The sequence below is a fragment of the Odontesthes bonariensis genome, chromosome 12 (assembly GCF_027942865.1).
Source record: "Odontesthes bonariensis isolate fOdoBon6 chromosome 12, fOdoBon6.hap1, whole genome shotgun sequence".
Taxonomy (NCBI): Eukaryota; Metazoa; Chordata; class Actinopteri; order Atheriniformes; family Atherinopsidae; genus Odontesthes; species Odontesthes bonariensis.
Window position 1 is genome coordinate 37,216,997 of NC_134517.1, and position 22,150 is coordinate 37,239,146.

The 22,150-nt window shown below is 46.5% G+C and overlaps 1 protein-coding gene across 3 annotated transcripts in view; it reads left to right on the forward strand.

Moving 5' to 3' along the window:
- Positions 1-2,537: 2,537 nt before the first annotated feature.
- cntnap5a (contactin associated protein family member 5a) overlaps positions 2,538-22,150 on the forward strand; it is a 243,768-nt gene continuing 224,155 nt past the window's right edge. For all 3 annotated transcript variants that reach the window (XM_075480316.1, XM_075480317.1, XM_075480321.1), the window contains exon 1: positions 2,538-2,684. In XM_075480316.1, coding sequence (XP_075336431.1) covers positions 2,612-2,684 — 73 coding nt within the window. In that variant the 5' untranslated portion in view covers positions 2,538-2,611. The remainder of the gene's footprint in view (positions 2,685-22,150) is intronic.

Below are 22,150 nucleotides of genomic sequence, written 5' to 3' on the forward strand. Positions count from 1 at the left end.
GTTATCTCCTAATGGACCTGCTGTTATCTAATGATGGGTTCTGCTGGACCTGCTTGTATCTCCTGATGGGTTCTGCTGGACCTGCTGTTTTCTCCTCATGGGTTCTGCTGTTATCTCCTAATGGACCTGCTGTTATCTAATGATGGGTTCTGCTGGACCTGCTTGTATCTCCTGATGGGTTCTGCTGGACCTGCTTGTATCTCCTGATGGGTTCTGATTGACCTGCTTGTAGCTCTCGATGGGTTCTGACTGACCTGCTTGTAGCTCTCGATGGGTTCTGACTGACCTGCTGTTATCTCCTGATGGTTCTGCTGTTATCTAATGATGGGTTCTGTTGGACCTGCTTGTATCTCCTGATGGGTTCTGCTGGACCTGCTGTTTTCTCCTGATGGTTCTGCTGTTATCTAATGATGGGTTCTGTTGGACCTGCTTGTATCTCCTGATGGGTTCTGCTGGACCTGCTTGTAGCTCTCGATGGGTTCTGCTGTTATTTCCTGATGGGTTCTGCTGGACCTGCTTGTATCTCCTGATGGTTCTGATTGACCTGCTGTTATCTCCTAATGGACCTGCTGTTATCTAATGATGGGTTCTGTTGGACCTGCTTGTATCTCCTGATGGTTCTGTTGTTATCTAATGATGGGTTCTGTTGGACCTGCTTGTATCTCCTGATGGTTCTGCTGTTATCTAATGATGGGTTCTGTTGGACCTGCTTGTATCTCCTGATGGGTTCTGCTGTTATCTCCTGATGGGTTCTGATTGACCTGCTTGTATCTCCTGATGGGTTCTGATTGACCTGCTTGTAGCTCTCGATGGGTTCTGCTGTCATCTAATGATGGGTTCTGTTGGACCTGCTTGTATCTCCTGATGGGTTCTGACTGACCTGCTGTTGTCTCCTGATGGTTCTGCTGGACCTGCTTGTATCTCATGATGGGTTCTGCTGGACCTACTGTTATCTCCTGATTGTTCTGCTGTTATCTCCTGATGGGTTCTGATTGACCTGCTTGTAGCTCTCGATGGGTTCTGCTGTTATCTAATGATGGGTTCTGTTGGACCTGCTGTTATCTCCTGATGGTTTTGCTGTTATCTAATGATGGGTTCTGCTGGACCTGCTGTTTTCTCCTAATGGACCTGCTGTTATCTAATGATGGGTTCTGTTGGACCTGCTTGTATCTCCTGATGGGTTCTGCTGGACCTGCTGTTTTCTCCTGATGGTTCTGCTGTTATCTAATGATGGGTTCTGTTGGACCTGCTTGTATCTCCTGATGGGTTCTGATTGACCTGCTTGTAGCTCTCGATGGGTTCTGCTGTTATTTCCTGATGGGTTCTGCTGGACCTGCTTGTATCTCCTGATGGTTCTGATTGACCTGCTGTTATCTCCTGATGGTTCTGTTGGACCTGATGTTATCTAATGATGGGTTCTGTTGGACCTGCTTGTATCTCATGATGGGTTCTGCTGTTATCTAATGATGGGTTCTGCTGGACCTGCTTGTATCTCATGATGGGTTCTGCTGGACCTGCTGTTTTCTCCTAATGGACCTGCTGTTATCTAATGATGGGTTCTGTTGGACCTGCTTGTATCTCCTGATGGTTCTGCTGTTATCTAATGATGGGTTCTGTTGGACCTGCTTGTATCTCCTGATGGTTCTGCTGTTATCTAATGATGGGTTCTGTTGGACCTGCTTGTATCTCCTGATGGGTTCTGCTGTTATCTAATGATGGGTTCTGATTGACCTGCTTGTAGCTCTCGATGGGTTCTGCTGTTGTCTCCTGATGGTTCTGCTGGACCTGCTTGTATCTCCTGATGGGTTCTGATTGACCTGCTTGTAGCTCTCGATGGGTTCTGCTGTTGTCTCCTGATGGTTCTGCTGGACCTGCTTGTATCTCCTGATGGGTTCTGATTGACCTGCTTGTAGCTCTCGATGGGTTCTGCTGTTGTCTCCTGATGGTTCTGATTGACCTGCTTGTATCTCCTGATGGGTTCTGATTGACCTGCTTGTAGCTCTCGATGGGTTCTGCTGTTATCTAATGATGGGTTCTGTTGGACCTGCTTGTATCTCCTGATGGGTTCTGACTGACCTGCTGTTATCTCCTGATGGTTCTGCTGTTATCTAATGATGGGTTCTGCTGGACCTGCTTGTATCTCCTGATGGGTTCTGCTGGACCTGCTGTTTTCTCCTGATGGACCTGCTGTTATCTAATGATGGGTTCTGTTGGACCTGCTTGTATCTCCTGATGGGTTCTGCTGGACCTGCTGTTTTCTCCTGATGGACCTGCTGTTATCTAATGATGGGTTCTGTTGGACCTGCTTGTATCTCCTGATGGGTTCTGCTGGACCTGCTGTTTTCTCCTGATGGGTTTTGCTGTTTTCTCCTGATGGTTCTGCTTGGTTCTGCTGCCATTGTTCTGTGTTACAGCCTGCATCGGAGGCAGACTCCGGGAGGAGGGGGCAGGGGGAGGGCCGTACCTCACAGGGAGGAGGGAGGGCGTGCCGCCGTGGAAGAGGTTCGCTCCGCACATCAGACTCCTGCCATCCCTCCGAGCTGGAGGAGCGAGTAGGACACTGAGAGCTCTGCCGACACACGGATAACTGTGCGCGCTGCCCGGCCGGAAGATGCTGCCTCTGCTGCCCGTTATTATCCTTCACACCGTGGGCGTCCTCCGCGGAACGTCCGCCGCCTCTCACCGTGAGTAGCGCACCTTTCCGCGGCGCGCACCTGGCAGCTCCGCGCCTCCGCGGGCTGGAGATGGAGTGATGCTGGGGCTGATGCTGGGGCTGATGCTGGGGCTCGGTGCCTGTGTGCGGGTCATCTCGGACATGACTGCGCTGCTGCCGCTCTCTTAGGTTCAGGAGGAAGTTAGAGATTCCGCTGATGAGCGGTGAAGGTCAGACAGGTTCGCTTCTGTCAGGTTCTGTTCGGTTCTGTCCGTCCGAGCCAGACGCATGTGCGCGTGTGTGTGTGTGTTGGAGAGCTGAAAGTGCGGAGTGTCGGCAGCCGGGAGGTTCGGGCGGCTGCCGGTGCTGAGAGCATCCTCCCCCCGAACACAAGCCGAGCGGGTCGGCTCCGGTTCGGCTGTGTGTGGTTCTGTCCCTGCGTTAGGAGGCCTGAGAGCTGCTCTGTGTTTAACATCCTCACTTCTTTCTAAAAGATGAATCCTCAGACTGAGAGATTTCCTGGAAGCTGTTTGCTTGTTGGACTGAAGTCAGATCAGGAGAATTCTCTTTGTCATGGTTTGAACATGCGGTCACTTCCAGCTTTTTAAAATGATAAATAACTGATAAAATGATAACTGATAAATAAGCTGATAATTAAACTGCGGGGAGGTGAGCAGCATCACATCCTTCAGACGTTGTTTCTGCTTTCAGTGGCTGCAGCGTCTCACTCTAAATGTTTGCAGTCAGTGTGAGAAAAACCTGAGAGAGAGAGCATCTTAAAAGCCAAAGTACCAAAGTGAGAGCAGGTTCTGACTCCAGCATCGATCCGGGGGGTTTCTGTCCTTCCTCCCACTGACAGTCCCAGCCCAACATGGCACCAACCCTGGAACCAGTCTCTGAAATCCTGCAGGAAAGTGAAAGCTGCTGTTTCAGGTCAGCAAAGAGGGGATTTCAACTCGTGTAACGGCTGAATATGGAAGCCTAAAGCTGCCTACGGGACAACTTTAAAGCCCGCCGAGCCCAAAGGGTGCAGAGCTTCTGATGGTGACGCCGGTTTCTACGGGAGAAGAACTCCACATCCAGATAACATCATTATTTCTCCTGCTGGAGTCCCTGAGAAACTCGGGTTTAATGATTAATCAAAGTCTGTCGCTTGAAAAGATGTTTTTTTTTTCATCGTTTCTGTGGATATTTCCACCAGAGGCCGGCGGCTGCTTCTGAAGGCCGTCCCACCTGGATGCTCTCTGGGTTTGGACCAGCGTCATTCTGCTGGTTCTTCAGCAGGAAGACCGCCGGAGCTCACAGGAAGTTTTAGATAATAACATGTTCAGAGCTCAGATTTGCATGCAGTTACTCTCGGGACCACCAGAGGGCACACATTCTGGGATCGTTTCGGCCTGCGTTAGCTAACGAACCGTCTGAGAGCGACCGTGGTCCAGTGTTTCTGTCCGTGAAGGAGCTGCTGTCATGGGTGCCCCTAAGATGCTTCTGGATCAGTTTAAGAAAGAAACTGTTCCGTCATCATCATGGCAGCGTAGCCTCACCCCGAGTCTATAACTTAGATGATTTTTAATAGAGAAAAGGGGGAATGTTGTTCCTGCTGCCTCAGGTGTCGCCCCCTGCTGGCTGTCAGACAGAACACATAGTTGCGTTGGCTTTAATAGTTAAACAGGCGGCTCCGTTCACTCAGTATCTTTATAAAACAAAGGTGTGAGGTAGCATGAGACGTACGCGGGGGGATAAAAATAATGAGGAACTACATGGATAGATTTGTTAACACAAGCATTCAATCAGACAGACAAAAATACTAAATAATCATCTTTAGGCTAATTAGAGTTCATCCAATTGATAAAAATAAATTAAAATGAATTAATTAATTACAAAATAGCTTAAATTAGAATAATCCAGGTAAATTCAAGAACTTCAATAAACTAAAAGGAAATGTTTAAAACATATGTAACCCATATGTAACCTAAAAAACAAACATTCACCTATCCATGGGGGAAAAACGAGTTTAGGAAACTTAGCGCTACATGTTTCCTCAAGTTAGATGTTGAGTTTCTGCTGAAATGTGCGTTTGTTTTGGTTGACACAGAAGACACATAATGTAGCTGCTGTTTCTCACTCTTTGTAAGGTAAACATGCTTTCAGTATGAGGCCTCGTCTGCGTCTTCATTTCCCACCGTTGGTTCTGACATTTTTCATCTGTTTCTTTGTTTGCTACGACTGCTAATGCTAAAGCTAACCCGTCCCGCCGCTGAGATCGAGTACGGTCACGTGACCAGACTGCACGGCTGCGTCTGATTGGTGGAACACAGTCAGGTGGTAGAGCCTTTGGTGGAAGTCTCTCTCTCTCTGTCAGAATAAAACATTAAAATGAGGCGTACGCGGGGGGATAAAAATGAGGCGTAGAATACCAAAGAGGTAAGAAGAAAAGTAACCAGCTCATTGTAGTTAACTCCCTGTTAACGCTCTGTTTACTCCCTGTTTACTCCCTGTTAACTCTCTGTTAACGCTCTGTTTACTCCCTGTTAGCTCCCTGTTAACTCTCTGTTAGCTCCCTGTTTACTCCCTGTTAACTCCCTGTTTACTCCCTGTTAACTCCCTCTTAGCTCCCTGTTTACTCCCTGTTAACTCCCTCTTAGCTCCCTGTTAACTCCCTCTTAGCTCCCTGTTAACTCCCTGTTTACTCCCTGTTGACTCCCTGTTAACTCCCTGTTTACTCCCTGTTGACTCCCTGTTCGCTCCCTGTTTACTCCCTGTTAGCTCCCTGTTAACTCCCTGTTTACTCCCTGTTCGCTCCCTGTTCGCTCCCTGTTTACTCCCTGTTTACTCCCTGTTAACTCCCTGTTTACTCCCTGTTAACTCCCTCTTAGCTCCCTGTTTACTCCCTGTTAACTCCCTCTTAGCTCCCTGTTAACTCCCTCTTAGCTCCCTGTTAACTCCCTGTTTACTCCCTGTTGACTCCCTGTTAGCTCCCTGTTAACTCCCTGTTTACTCCCTGTTGACTCCCTGTTCGCTCCCTGTTAACTCCCTGTTAACTCCCTGTTTACTCCCTGTTAACTCTGTTTACTCCCTGTTTACTCCCTGTTAGCTCCCTGTTAACTCCCTGTTAGCTCCCTGTTAACTCCCTGTTTACTCCCTGTTCGCTCCCTGTTAACTCCCTGTTTACTCCCTGTTCGCTCCCTGTTTACTCCCTGTTAGCTCCCTGTTAACTCTGTTTACTCCCTGTTTACTCCCTCTTAGCTCCCTGTTAACTCCCTCTTAGCTCCCTGTTTACTCCCTGTTCGCTCCCTGTTAACTCCCTGTTTACTCCCTGTTAGCTCCCTGTTAACTCCCTGTTTACTCCCTGTTCGCTCCCTGTTAACTCCCTGTTAACTCCCTGTTTACTCCCTGTTTGCTCCCTGTTTACTCCCTGTTTACTCCCTCTTAGCTCCCTGTTAACTCCCTCTTAGCTCCCTGTTTACTCCCTGTTCGCTCCCTGTTAACTCCCTGTTAACTCCCTGTTTACTCCCTGTTAGCTCCCTGTTAACTCCCTGTTTACTCCCTGTTAGCTCCCTGTTAACTCCCTGTTTACTCCCTGTTAGCTCCCTGTTAACTCCCTGTTCGCTCCCTGTTAGCTCCCTGTTAACTCTGTTTACTCCCTGTTAACTCCCTCTTAGCTCCCTGTTTGCTCCCTGTTTACTCCCTGTTAACTCCCTGTTCGCTCCCTGTTAGCTCCCTGTTAACTCCCTGTTTACTCCCTGTTAACTCCCTGTTCGCTCCCTGTTAGCTCCCTGTTAACTCTGTTTGCTCCCTGTTTACTCCCTGTTAACTCCCTGTTCGCTCCCTGTTAGCTCCCTGTTAACTCCCTGTTTACTCCCTGTTAGCTCCCTGTTCGCTCCCTCTTAGCTCCCTGTTAACTCCCTGTTTACTCCCTGTTGACTCCCTGTTAACTCCCTGTTTACTCCCTGTTTACTCCCTGTTAGCTCCCTGTTAACTCCCTGTTAGCTCTCTGTTAACTCTCTGTTTACTCCCTGTTTACTCCCTGTTAGCTCCCTGTTAGCTCCCTGTTAACTCCCTGTTTACTCCCTGTTTACTCCCTGTTCGCTCCCTGTTTACTCCCTGTTAGCTCCCTGTTAACTCTGTTTACTCCCTGTTAACTCCCTCTTAGCTCCCTGTTTGCTCCCTGTTTACTCCCTGTTTACTCCCTCTTAGCTCCCTGTTAACTCCCTCTTAGCTCCCTGTTTACTCCCTGTTCGCTCCCTGTTAACTCCCTGTTTACTCCCTGTTAGCTCCCTGTTAACTCCCTGTTTACTCCCTGTTAGCTCCCTGTTAACTCCCTGTTTACTCCCTGTTTACTCCCTGTTAGCTCCCTGTTAACTCCCTGTTTACTCCCTGTTCGCTCCCTGTTAACTCCCTGTTAACTCCCTGTTCGCTCCCTGTTAACTCCCTGTTAGCTCCCTGTTAACTCTGTTTACTCCCTGTTAACTCCCTCTTAGCTCCCTGTTTGCTCCCTGTTTACTCCCTGTTAGCTCCCTGTTAACTCCCTGTTTACTCCCTGTTAGCTCCCTGTTAACTCCCTGTTAACTCCCTGTTCGCTCCCTGTTCGCTCCCTGTTAACTCCCTGTTCGCTCCCTGTTAACTCCCTGTTAGCTCCCTGTTAACTCCCTGTTTACTCCCTGTTAGCTCCCTGTTAACTCCCTGTTAACTCCCTGTTAGCTCCCTGTTAACTCCCTGTTTACTCCCTGTTAGCTCCCTGTTAACTCCCTGTTAACTCCCTGTTCGCTCCCTGTTAACTCCCTGTTAGCTCCCTGTTAACTCCCTGTTTACTCCCTGTTAGCTCCCTGTTAACTCCCTGTTAACTCCCTGTTCGCTCCCTGTTCGCTCCCTGTTAACTCCCTGTTCGCTCCCTGTTAACTCCCTGTTAGCTCCCTGTTAACTCCCTGTTAACTCCCTGTTCGCTCCCTGTTAACTCCCTGTTAACTCCCTGTTAGCTCCCTGTTTACTCCCTGTTTACTCCCTGTTCGCTCCCTGTTAACTCCCTGTTTACTCCCTGTTCGCTCCCTGTTAGCTCTGTTTACTCCCTGTTAACTCCCTGTTAGCTCCCTGTTTACTCCCTGTTTACTCCCTGTTCGCTCCCTGTTAACTCCCTCTTAGCTCCCTGTTCGCTCCCTGTTAACTCCCTGTTAACTCCCTGTTAACTCCCTGTTTACTCCCTGTTCGCTCCCTGTTTACTCCCTGTTAACTCCATATTTACTCCCTGTTAACTCCCTGTTTACTCCCTGTTAACTCCCTGTTTACTCTCTGTTAGCTCCCTGTTAGCTCCCTGTTTACTCCCTGTTAACTCTCTGTTTACTCTCTGTTAACTCCCTGTTTACTCTCTGTTAACTCCCTGTTAACTCCATATTTACTCCCTGTTAACTCCCTGTTTACTCTCTGTTTACTCTCTGTTTACTCCCTGTTAACTCCCTGTTAACTCCCTGTTTACTCTCTGTTAACTCCATATTTACTCCCTGTTAACTCCCTGTTTACTCCCTGTTAACGCTTTGCTGGTGCAGAGTGAGAGAAAAAGGGAGTCAGCTGACCTTCCCTGCCCTTTGTTGTCATGTTAAAAAGTGAGAAGTGGCTCCCGGCGGTGAGTGCACCAGAGGCGTGGCGGCGTTTGATCCGCTGGTCTGTGCTCTCTGAGGCTGAGCGTGACACCAGGCCGGTGGTGTTCAGGTGGGGAGCTGAGCCCAGCTGAGCCCAGCTGACAGCTGCGCTCCTCAGCTGTGACAGTCGTGTGATCGGGCCTGACGCTGAGAAGCTGGAGGTCACAGAGCTGCTCTCATATTTACCGTCAGGTGGCTCCCACAGCGGCAGCCATTTTCTCCCAGGCCCCCCCCAGCTGCCAGGTTACCGGACACGTCAGCTCCATCCCTCAGTCTCCGGCGGGACTTAACTGATGTCGTATTGGCAGGCTTTTTCCAGTAATTGCACCAGGGGAGTTATTTATAAATGCATTGAAGTAACAGTTTTCTTTATCAATTATTGGATTATGAACACGGCGCAGGCTTATTAGCCCCGGCTGAGATTTCTGTTGACAGCAGCAAACCACACTCACTCCTCAGCAGCAGTATCAGTGATGGGAACAGGGAGGGCTGCTCCCGTGCTGCAGGGGTGGGTCCTTCCTTTAATGACCCCGCTGCTGGCGTCTCAGATTTAAAATCACCAAACGCTGCCAGGGTGTTAAATTCACATTTACCACTTCACTCTGAGCGTTCATCTGGAGCCAAACCAGCCCAGAGGTGGGCAGAGCAGCCAAAAAATGTGCTCAAGTACAAGTACCGTTACCTGAGAATAATGACTCAAGTGAAATCAAATTTATTTATATAGCACATTTCATGTAAAAACAATTCAAAGTGCTTTACATAAAATAAAAGCATTGCAGCAGGGAAAAAAAATAAAAAGTAGTCATCCAAATAATTACTTGAGTAAGAGTAAAAAAGGTGAAAAAACTCCTCAAGGACTGAGTAACTGTTGAGTAACGTCTGATTTATTTGTTAACACAAGCATTCAATCACAGACAAAAATACTAAATAATCATCTTTAGGCAAATTACAGTTCATCCAGTTGATAAAATGAATTAATTAATTACAAAATAGCTTAAATTAAAATAATCCAGGTAAATTCAACAACTTCAATAAAAAATAAAAGAGACTTAGGAAATGTTTAAAACATATGTAACCTAAAAAACAAACATTCACCTATCCATGGGGGGAAAACGAGTTTAGGAAACTTAGCGCTACATGTTTCCTCAAGTTAGATGTTGAGTTTCTGCTGAAATGTGCGTTTGTTTTGGTTGCCACAGAAGACACATAATGTAGCTGCTGTTTCTCACTCTTTGTAAGGTAAACATGCTTTCAGTATGAGGCCTCGTCTGCGTCTTCATTTCCCACCGTTGGTTCTGACATTTTTCATCTGTTTCTTTCTTTGTTTGCTACGACTGCTAATGCTAAAGCTAACCCGTCCCGCCGCTGAGATCGAGTACGGTCACGTGACCAGACTACACGGCTGCGTCTGATTGGTGGAACACAGTCAGGTGGTAGAGCCTTTGGTGGAAGTCTCTCTCTCTGTCAGAATAAAACATTAAAATGAGGCGTACGCGGGGGGATAAAAATAATGAGGCGTAGAATACCAAAGAGGTAAGAAGAAAAGTAACCAGCTCATTGTAGCCTAATGTAGCGGAGTAAGAGGACAGTTTCTGCTGCACACATCTACTCAAGGAAAAGTAAAAAGTATAGAGATTTAAAACTACTCCTAGAAGTACAATGTTTTGTAAATGTAACTGGTTACCACCCACCTCTGACCACCCCAGAATGCTAAAGCCGTTCAGGACCGAGCTCAGACTCCCAGGCACAAACGATCCGCCGCCACATGACACCCCCAGAGGGCCCGGCCAAAGCCCCAAAGAGCCAGAGCGGCATCTTTGCACTTTCATGTCCAAATTGGCGTTTTGTCGAGTTGTTTTTGACAAAGAACGACGGTGATTGGACCAAAAACAAAGTTTCAGTGCAATTCCTTAGCTAGGAAATTGTTTTTGAAATGGCTCTATATGAACGAATTGGATTATTTTATGAATAATTATGATTACAATTAATTGAATTCCAATTGGCTTGAATTGGACTTTATTATCTAAGTGCCTTGAGATGACATTTGTTGTATTTGGCGCTATATAAATAAAACTGAATTGAATTGATTCTCAGGGAGAAATAAGATAATCACTGGGATCTTTATCGAGTTTGCCACAGTACCAGGGGCCGTCTGAGCAGGTCTTTATGTGCATCTTCTCTTTGTTTGTTGGAGTATTTGGGATCTCACCTTCATTCAGCAGCGGGGGATGTCGTTCTTTTTCATCCCATTGGCTGACTGGAGAGCTCTGAAGATATGATGTTTGGCTTTAAATGAACTGCCCAGCAGTTCTACAAGCAAAGCTGGCATAATAATCAATAAATCAATTAGTCGGCTGACAGGAAACTATTCGGATCACGTTAGGAGCTCCTCTGACAGCCTTCGTCACCTGTCAGTGAGCTTTTACAAGCTAATCAATCGATTGATCGGCTCTCACAGGGACATTTTTTCAACATTTTTACTTCCCGCAGCTCTTTGGCTACTCTGCACTTGGTTGGTTGTTCAGGGTAAATTCTGAAGAAGAGTTCTGCAGTTTGTTAAGTTTGAATCAGAGTTGGATTCAGTGTGAGAACCAGTTTGATCAGTTAGAATCGCTCAATAAATAATATAATTACGTTTGAGATGATCAGTGTCATATCTCCGCATTATTCCCATCATTTGAAAGTGTTTAAGAAGTTTTAATGACATTAAAGTCCTGCTTTCTGAGGCAGGTATATCATTACTGCCACATGCAGTTTTTATTTAGAAGCTCTAAAAGTCTAAATCACACATTTATTATTTCTATTTATGTTCCTGTATTTGTTTCCAGTAAGTGGCTGCTTATGAGTTATGTGAAATATTGAATTATTAATGGTAAACACTTATAGCACAATGTGCTTCTCATTCATCCACTGACAAACACTCCTGCAGTGATTATTTTTAAATACTGGACATAATCTTTTATATATGCAGCACTTTATCTGCACAATCCATGAGCGAACTTGTGGCAGCGGGTGGATTCAGTCTCATCCGAGGACGCTTTGATACGTCGAGATGTTGGCGTTTGAACCACCGACCTTCCGCTCATCCCAAACCCATCTGGTCTGGTCTGATGTGAAGGGCTGTTTCACCAGCTGGTGGGTGAGCTGTGGACTCTTTTCTGTCATATTTTCCCGCAGCGTTACGGTGTGACAGCTCGAGAGTTTCAGCTGCTCTGTTTCTCACTGTCCAATCAGCGTAAGGCTGTTCCTCATGAGGTACCGCCCCTTTCTCACTGTCCAATCAGCGTAAGGTTGTTCCTCATGAGGTACCGCCCCTTTCTCACTGTCCAATCAGCGTAAGGCTGTTCCTCATGAGGTACCGCCCCTTTCTCACTGTCCAATCAGCGTAAGGCCGTTCTCCATGAGGTACCGCCCCTTTCTCACTGTCCAGTCATGTTCTCAGTCGTGTTGTCGGCTTGTATCCAGTCGTGTTCTCGGCTTGTATCCAGTCGTGTTCTCAGTCGTGTTCTCGGCTTGTATCTAGTCATGTTCTCAGTCGTGTTCTCGGCTTGTATCTAGTCATTTTCTCAGTCGTGTTCTCGGCTTGTATCCAGTCATGTTCTCGGCTTGTATCCAGTCGTGTTCTCGGCTTGTATCCAGTCGTGTTCTCGGCTTGTATCCAGTCGTGTTCTCGGCTTGTATCCAGTCATGTTCTCGGCTTGTATCCAGTCGTGTTCTCACTCATGTTCTCGGCTTGTATCCAGTCGTGTTCTCAGTCATGTTCTCAGCTTGTATCCAGTCATTTTCTCAGTCATGTTCTCGGCTTGTATCCAGTCGTGTTCTCAGTCATGTTCTCAGCTTGTATCCAGTCATTTTCTCAGTCATGTTCTCGGCTTGTATCTAGTCATGTTCTCAGTTGTGTTCTCGGCTTGTATCTAGTCATGTTCTCAGTCGTGTTCTCGGCTTGTATCTAGTCATGTTCTCAGTCATGTTCTCAGCTTGTATCTAGTCATGTTCTCGGCTTGTATCCAGTCGTGTTCTCAGTCGTGTTCTAGGCTTGTATCCAGTCGTGTTCTCAGTCATGTTCTCAGCTTGTATCCAGTCATTTTCTCAGTCATGTTCTCGGCTTGTATCTAGTCATGTTCTCAGTTGTGTTCTCGGCTTGTATCTAGTCATGTTCTCAGTCGTGTTCTCAGCTTGTATCTAGTCATGTTCTCGGCTTGTATCCAGTCGTGTTCTCAGTCGTGTTCTCGGCTTGTATCCAGTCGTGTTCTCAGTTGTGTTCTCGGCTTGTATCTAGTCGTGTTCTAGGCTTGTATCCAGTCATGTTCTCGGCTTGTATCCAGTCGTGTTCTCACTCATGTTCTCGGCTTGTATCCAGTCGTGTTCTCAGTCATGTTCTCAGCTTGTATCCAGTCATTTTCTCAGTCATGTTCTCGGCTTGTATCTAGTCATGTTCTCAGTCGTGTTCTCGGCTTGTATCTAGTCATGTTCTCAGTCGTGTTCTCGGCTTGTATCTAGTCATGTTCTCAGTCATGTTCTCAGCTTGTATCTAGTCATGTTCTCGGCTTGTATCCAGTCGTGTTCTCAGTCGTGTTCTAGGCTTGTATCCAGTCGTGTTTTCGGCTTGTATCTAGTCGTGTTCTCAGTCGTGTTCTCGGCTTGTATCTAGTCATGTTCTCAGTCGTGTTCTCAGCTTGTATCCAGTCGTGTTCTCGGCTTGTATCCAGTCGTGTTTTCAGCTTGTATCCAGTCGTGTTTTCAGCTTGTATCTAGTTCCTGTGTTAATTAATGGTAAAGCAGATACAGTGCACAGTGAAAATGAGTACACCCCTGTTGAAAAGTAACATTTTGAACAATATTTTAATACACACACAAGTTATTCCCAAAACGTGCATAGAGTAAGTTTAATACAACATCTGTTCAGCTTACAACAGAAAAGAAAGGTCAATAATATAACTTAAATGGCCTATTTGTCCATTTTTGTGAAATTATGCTGGTGCAAAAGTGAGTACACCCCTATGTTAAACTCCCTGAGAATGGGCCGTGTTGGCCCGAAATGTCATGAAATTAAAAGGGAGGTCATCGTTGTGCGTTTCATCCTTGCCTTACATTGAAATTTTACATTTTGAGTCTGCACCAGGCTAAAAGAGACGTGTGTGAGATTTGACTGAAATCCTATGGAGAGTATCCTGATCTGCTTCAGTAGTCACAGTACATGTTGACAAGCATGTTTCTTTTGGTGAAATTCAGCTTCCTACTGTTGATGGCATCCATACAGCCCCAAACCATGTCACTCCCACTACTATGCTTGACTTTAAGCATGGGGCACTTTTCTTTGCACAAATCACTTTTTACCACCACACAGGCTTGACACCATCGAAAGCAAATTTGTTCATCTTGGTGTCATCAGATCACAGGACATGGTTCCAGCAATCCATATCCTTAGTTTGTTTGTCTCTGATGAGACAATGATAAACAAATTTGCTTTCGATGGTGTCAAGCATGTGTGGTGGTAAAAAGTGATTTGTACAAAGAAAAGTGCCCCATGCTTAAAGTCAAGCATAGTAGTGGGAGTGACATGGTTTGGGGCTGTATGGATGCCATCAACAGTAGGAAGCTGAATTTCACCAAAAGAAACATGCTTGTCAACATGTACTGTGACTACTGAAGCAGATCATGATACTCTCCATAGGATTTCAGTCAAATCTCACACACGTCTCTTTTAGCCTGGTGCAGACTCAAAATGTAAAATTTCAATGTAAGGCAAGGATGAAACGCACAACGATGACCTCCCTTTTAATGCCTTTTCATTTCATGACATTTCGGGCCAACACGGCCCATTCTCAGGGAAATCTCGTGCTTCTGTGCGATGTTGGTGATGTGAGTTGACCAGAAAAAACTAATTGTGACAGCTGACTTGCTACTTATAATTTACCCATTGAACGGGTCACTTTAGCCATCTTTGCTACTGTTGGCCCCCTGAGAAATCTGTCAGGAGCCGCCACTGGTTTCCAGGCAGACTTCAGTGGTTCGGTTTGATACTTTAATGGTTATACTGGAATCATTTGCTCATAAGAAGACTAGTTCATGCATTTTTTTACATTAAAAACTTGGCTCTGAGTGTCAAACCACTCTTAATAAGCATGTGAACGATTAAAAATAAACTGTGGTGTGTAAGCCCTATTCCAAAAATGTTGGGACACTATCATTTATACAACGATTGTAAAATCTTATAAATAATTATTCTATTCACACTAGAACATTGAAAACATAAAAAAAAGGCTGGAAAAGGAAGTGGACCTAAAAGGAAACAGCTGGAGGAACATTTAGTAGCTAATCAAGTTAATTATCAGTGGGGCACTGACATGATTTGGTATAAAAAGAGCACCTTAGAGAGGCAGAGTCTCTCAGATATAAACATGGACAGGGGCACCAAAAAGGCTGGAAAAGGAAGTGGACCTAAAAGGAAACAGCTGGAGGAACATTTAGCAGCTAATCAGGTTTAATTATCAACTTTTATGAGCTGATATGTGTCACTTTCAACATTTGATATGTTTTCTATCTTCTTGGATGAATAAAATATTGATTTCAGAAAAACAGCTTTCCCTCATGAATAAGAAAATCAGGATTAGAAAGTCAGATGAGAGCTCTTTGTGTGGAGCTGCCGGATGTGGAGCGCATTCAGGGAACGTGATGCTGGGATTTGATCCGGCGTTGGGGGGTTAAACTCTGCCTGCTCACGTTTCTGCTGCAGGAACACAGGTGGGGGAATATTAATGAATGATGCAATTAGCTGCTGTAGCTATTTTCCTAATTACTTTTCAGCGAGCATTATGAGAAAATAATTACAGTCATTTATACAAATATGTAAAATAGAGCTGATTATTTTCCCTGTCAATTATTTTCCAATTATTTGGTCCACAGTAGGAAAAAAAAAACAGACAACAAAATGAGAATCTTCCTCCAGGTTTGTTGTAACATAGAAGAAGGCAGCGGAGCAGCTTCAGCTGAAGTGTAACACACCAGCCATCACACGCTGTCACATCCTGCTGTTTCCTCTCAGATCAAATTTTCTCTGTTTTATTTCCCTGCTCTGTGTTTCTGAACTGTTGGCGTTGCACAGTGGCATCGTTCCTAATCTGCTTCGCCTTCCTTAATCAGGCCGGGGAGGCCCGCTCGGCGGCCCACTCGGGGCCCGGCCGGGGAATGGAAGGAAAAGGCTTTCATTAGCAGCTGATATGACACTCCTCAGCGCAGGTCTGTGGGAGGAATATTGCTTCGCTTTCAGTGATCTCCTCACAGGAGACCGCTTCACCAGGCATCCATTTTTTATGAGATGGAATCGGTTTCCGGGGTGGCAAAGCCCCACACACACACACACACACACACACACACGCGTATTTACTTAAGATTTCATGCTTCAAGTTAGCTCAGTGAGCAGATACTTCACTCCTAATTATTTTCTATCTGAAGCACCGGGACGGTGCAGAGCCTCCATGCTGCTTCACAGGAGATGTGTGTGTGTGTGTGTGTGTGTGTGTGTGATGGAAGCCATGCAGCTGCAGATTCACTCACTAATGAATGTGAAGCAGCCACTCAGTGAACTCCTGCCGCCGTACGCGTTCCAGTTCTGATGAATTTATCAGAAGGGAAATGAGGCAGAGCGCTGCGGCGTGGCGGCGCTTTTCCTCACGTTTAAACACGCCGTTTCCTCAGAGACAAAACCAAGCGGAAGTATTCCTGAGGCCGTGCACGGAGAGATGTGTGGCCCAGAGTTCATCTGCAGTGTGAAACTCGTCTCCGGGCTCGGGTCTATGTTCTGTCACGTTATTTTTAAGGCTGAGAAGGAAATATCTGTTCAGATCTGAGGTGAAAATGTGGAGCTGGTGTCGACGTTTTAGAGGAGAAGGTGAGGTTGGGTTAGAATGAGGGAGAAGAACGTCCCTGTTGTCTTTGGTTTTGGCAGCACATTTTCTTGTTTAGGTTTTGGCAGCACATTTTCTTGTTTAGGTTTTGGCAGCACATCTTCTTCTTTAGGTTTTGGCAGCACATCTTCTTCTTTAGGTTTTGGCAGCACATCTTCTTCTTTAGGTTTTGGCAGCACATTTTCTTCTTTAGGTTTTGGCAGCACATTTTCTTGTTTAGGTTTTGGCAGCACATCTTCTTGTTTAGGTTTTGGCAGCACATCTTCTTGTTTAGGTTTTGGCAGCACATTTTCTTGTTTAGGTTTTGGCAGCACATTTTCTTGTTTAGGTTTTGGCAGCACATTTTCTTGTTTAGGTTTTGGCAGCACATCTTCTTCTTTAGGTTTTGGCAGCACATCTTCTTCTTTAGGTTTTGGCAGCACATCTTCTTCTTTAGGTTTTGGCCTTGGACTGCTTCCCACCTTGATGACAGATATGTCGCCACTATCAGAGTAAACTGTGCCCGGTCTCTTGCGGCCTTTTGACCAGCCTGCGTGATGAATAACGGCGCTAAAGGGATCCTGACAGAGTTTGTAGTGAGAATGTCTCGGTCTGGACTTTTATGGGTATATCATGAACACACAAGGCAGTGTAGGCTCCGTCTACCTTTATTAATCATGTTATCCCTGTTAATTTATCTGTTATGCTCTCTGGAAAAGCTGCACATTTGTTTAACAGCAGCCTCCAGGTAAATATGAAATAAAAACCATTCAGGAGCATAAACCCTGATCTTTTCCCATTAGCCATCGTTTATCACATCATATTTATCATTTACATTGAAAACAATGGCGTCACATGTTGAATAAACCACAGCACGTCTGAACGGAAGGAACACGGAGACGTTGCATCAGGTTTTAGCGCTGATTAAAGTCATGGAAATGACGCCTGTTTCACAGAAGATCGTCTGCATTCGATCACATTACTTTAATTGGACGCCTAATCATAAATAATTTACCGCAGAGATCTGTCGACATGTTTGAATCCTGGTATTTGAGTGTTAAAAACAGAAGGCGAACCTGTTACTTATTTTCCGTTGGTGCACATCTGGAAGCCGCGCAGCTGTGTACGTTAGCATGTTTCTGTGTTGGCGTCCCTGGGCCGCTGTGCATTTCCTCCTCAGCCCGTTTCCATCGCCACCACCTGATCTTTCCAGCTGACTCTGCGGAGGATTGTGTGTAATGTGGTTAAATGATTCAACACAAAGTGCTGCAGCTGTGACACCGTTCAGCAGAGACTGTTTCGGCTCTAACTCAGTGTGTCTGTCCACACAAAGGTTTCAAATCACAGCATTGGGAGTTTCAAACCCGTTTTTTTTATCATCTAAACCTTAGAATTAGAAAAAGATGTACTCGCACTGCACTTTTATTTGACTTACTTATGCTGCAATATGTACAATAACCGGATTGCACTGTAACTTTTTACTTTTCACTTTTACTATTTTTATTCTCTTGTATATTATTTAGATATCTTTTTATATTTTTTTATGTATACAAAGCCAAGAGCTCCTGAACTAAATTTCTTTATGCCTGCATAGTGACAATAAAGATTCTTGATTCTTTACATGACTGCAGTTACATTTTCGTTTATTCTTCTCTCATAATTTTCATCATTATTGTTGGATATCTAATATTCTTCAGAGCAGTCCTTGAATCATAAAGCAGGGATGTAACACAGAGACCTCTGACCATAAAGAGGTAAAATCACATTTTCTTCTTTGTCTCTGGGTCTGTTTCTGCAGATCGAGCGAGCAGATCGACGTGCTTTTTGATTGTAATGTAGAAAATACTATGACACACAATATCAGCCTATTTAGAGGAATAAGTTTTTCCCCGTCTCCTAGGAACTGAAAAAAAATCCATCGTGATGAATGCGGCGCCAGTGGAGACCTTTCCACTTCCAGCTGCACCGCTCACGCAGATCCCAATCCATAAGAATGTGCTGCAAATAGCTGTGCAGCCTGTGCGTTTCACCCTCTATTTATTTCACCGTTACTGGCAGAGGGTTCCAAAGGATTATCAACACCCACTTTGTATCGACTGAGCCAATAAGATGGATGCAAAAAAAAACGTGCAGAGACGGCGACGCCGATGGAAAATGAGATAAAAAAAAAAAAAAAGTAAAACAAATTTGGTGTTAAATGAACAGAAAGAAACACAGAGGTCTGCTCACCAGGGGCGAGTTTAGGATCTGGTCTTTAGGGGTGCCCCGGCCCCCCCAGTGCTCACAGAGGCACATTATTTCTCACTAATTGAGGCAAACTAGTAACATTTATAAATTTTGGAGCCGTATTAGTTTTGCTTTGAGTAGTGTTTTCCCCTACAACATTCAATTTTGACCTCTTCATTTCAAAAGACTGTGGCTTGACAGGGATAACAGATCAAATCAAATTTATTTATATAGCACATTTCATGTACAAACAATTCAAAGTGCTTCACATCAAATAAAAGCATTGCAGCAGGGAGTGGAAGAAGCATTAAAATACATAAAATAATATAAAGAGAAACAAATAAAATCATTTAAATGAATTTAAAAACAAGCAACAGTCCAGATAAGTTCAAAGAGAGCCTGAGACAAATGTTGATAACTCAACATTTATTTTGGGAGTTAAAACAAAAACAAATGCTAGATAATAAATAAAATCATCACTAAAATAATGCATCCTTGAGCAAAAAAAAAGTGTTTTTGCATAATATAATATTTTTAAAAATGTGCTGATCCAGGGGTGCCGAGCTATCTCACGGTGGGGCCTTGGCACCACTAAAGATCCCCTAGCCTCGCCCCTGCTGCTCACACAGGCTGGATTTCACAGCTTGTTATTTTATGTAATTAGATGGCGTGCTTACCTGCTGCACGTGGGCGCCGTTTGATTTGAAATTGATCGTGATGCGTCCGCAGCGAGCGCAGAAACACTTCTGCCCGGTTTGTTCAGATCGCTGCTCGTTATCGGCTGAGACTCCTGTCAGTGTAGGCAGGAGATTACTGGCAGTATCTGTAAATGCAGCCACTTAATGTGGCTCTTTACACCGTGTTATTAGGCTGTAACCACCTGCTGCTGGGCTGATTGAGAGCGGCTGCAGCTGTGATTAAGAGCGCAGCCTGGACTCTGCTTTCCTTGTTAGCTGAGGCCGTGTGTTTGTGATGTGTGCCGCTGTGCTGGAGCTGCAGCGTTTGGGTTCAACATGTCGTTTAAGAGGCGGGTTCCACCGCCGTTTCTCTGCTCGTGTTGGTGCAAACTTTATATCCAGAGTGAGCCTTTACAGCCCCGGCAGAAAAGATGGAGTCAGAAAACATGATGCATGTTCAGGTCTTTCTTTTTGTAAAAAAAACTAAATACATGAAAAACAGATTTCATTTAATCAAAGAGCATGCTGGCTTCATAGAACGTATCTCCAAAGATTTTAACATAAATGATGGAAGGAGAACAGAGCCCACCTGCCATCTCCCCCGGTCCTTTACCTGCCATCTCCCCCGGTTCTTTACCTGCCATCTCCCCTGGTCCTTTACCTGCCATCTCCCCCGGTCCTTTACCTGCCATCTCCCCCGGTCCTTTACCTGCCATCTCCCCCGGTCCTTTACCTGCCATCTCCCCCGGTCCTTTACCTGCCATCTCCCCCGGTCCTTTACCTGCCATCTCCCCCGGTCCTTTACCTGCCATCTCCCCGGTCCTTTACCTGCCATCTCCCCTGGTCCTTTACCTGCCATCTCCCCCGATCCTTTACCTGCCATCTCCCCTGGTCTTTTACCTGGTCCTCTACCTGCCATCTCCCCGATCCTTTACCTGCCATCTCCCCTGGTCTTTTACCTGGTCCTCTACCTGCCATCTCCCCTGGTCCTTTACCTGCCATCTCCCCCGGTCCTTTACCTGCCATCTCCCCCGGTCCTTTACCTGCCATCTCCCCCGGTCCTTTACCTGCCATCTCCCCCGGTCCTTTACCTGCCATCTCCCCCGGTCCTTTACCTGCCATCTCCCCCGGTCCTTTACCTGCCATCTCCCCCGGTCCTTTACCTGCCATCTCCCCCGGTTCTTTACCTGCCATCTCCTCTGGTCCTTTACCTGCCATCTCCCCCGGTCCTTTACCTGCCATCTCCTCTTGTCCTTTACCTGCCATCTCTCCCGGTCCTCTACCTGCCATCTCCTCCGGTCCTCTACCTGCCATCTCCCCCGGTCCTTTACCTGCCATCTCCCCCGGTCCTTTACCTGCCATCTCCCCCGGTCCTTTACCTGCCATCTCCCCCGATCCTTTACCTGCCATCTCCCCTGGTCTTTTACCTGGTCCTCTACCTGCCATCTCCCCGGTCCTTTACCTGCCATCTCCCTGGTCTTTTGCCTGCCATCTCCCCCGGTCCTTTACCTGCCATCTCCCCCGGTCCTTTACCTGCCATCTCCCCCGGTCCTTTACCTGCCATCTCCCCCGGTCCTCTACCTGCCATCTCCTCCGGTCCTCTACCTGCCATCTCCCCCGGTCCTTTACCTGCCATCTCTCCCGGTCCTCTACCTGCCATCTCCTCCGGTCCTCTACCTGCCATCTTCCCCGGTCCTTTACCTGCCATCTCCCCCGGTCCTCTACCTGCCATCTCCCCCGGTCCTTTACCTGCCATCTCCCCCGGTCCTTTACCTGCCATCTCCCCCGGTCCTCTACCTGCCATCTCCCCCGGTCCTCTACCTGCCATCTCCCCCGGTCCTTTACCTGCCATCTCCCCCGGTCCTTTACCTGCCATCTCTCCCGGTCCTCTACCTGCCATCTCCTCCGGTCCTCTACCTGCCATCTCCTCCGGTCCTCTACCTGCCATCTCCCCCGGTCCTCTACCTGCCATCTCCCCCGGTCCTTTACCTGCCATCTCCCCCGGTCCTTTACCTGCCATCTCCCCCGGTCCTCTACCTGCCATCTCCCCCGGTCCTCTACCTGCCATCTCCCCCGGTCCTCTACCTGCCATCTCCCCCGGTCCTTTACCTGCCATCTCCCCCGGTCCTCTGCCTGCCATCTCCCCCGGTCCTCTGCCTGCCATCTCCCCCGGTCCTTTACCTGCCATCTCCCCCGGTCCTTTACCTGCCATCTCCCCCGGTCCTTTACCTGCCATCTACCCCGGTCCTTTACCTGCCATCTCCCCCGGTCCTCTACCTGCCATCTCCCCCGGTCCTCTACCTGCCATCTCCCCCGGTCCTCTACCTGCCATCTCCCCCGGTCCTTTACCTGCCATCTCCCCCGGTCCTCTGCCTGCCATCTCCCCCGGTCCTTTACCTGCCATCTCCCCCGGTCCTTTACCTGCCATCTCTCCCGGTCCTTTACCTGCCATCTCCTCCGGTCCTGTGCTGGTTTCATCTGTTGTCGCTGTTTCATTGGATCATTATTTGGCTTCTCTGGGTGTAAATCCCATTTCCCTCAGCTGGTTTCTGACACTTCTCGTAGAAACATCGACTCCTGTTTCCATTTGCAGACGTGTTGCTTTGACTTCTCTGCACCGACTCTTTGACCTGAATGTTTCCCTTTTACAACCTTCCTCAAGACACGTGAGAAAAACCAACCATCAGCGTTATTGCTGAGGATTTCCTCTGAAGGAGCAGAGCTGGCTGCAGGCTTTAAGGTATCAGCCTGTAACATTCAGGGCAATTTAACGGCAGAATTACATTCTAATAACCATGAATATGAATAAAAACACATGTAAATAAGAAATTGTTTTGTAATCAGTGACTGCAAAGAAAAACAAGCAAATTACAGGCAAAAGCGGCCAATACATTTCCCCTCATTCGAGTTATTGCTTTCAGTTTATTTTAGTAATTTGCAGTTAATTAAGTTATTCCCAAAGTATTTCGCTACAAGAAAATGCAGCAAAACGAAACATCTGTCAAAGAAACTAAACATCATTTAATGCCACAATTTTTCCTGACTGCTCATTAGCTGCTGCTGACGCAGCGATCT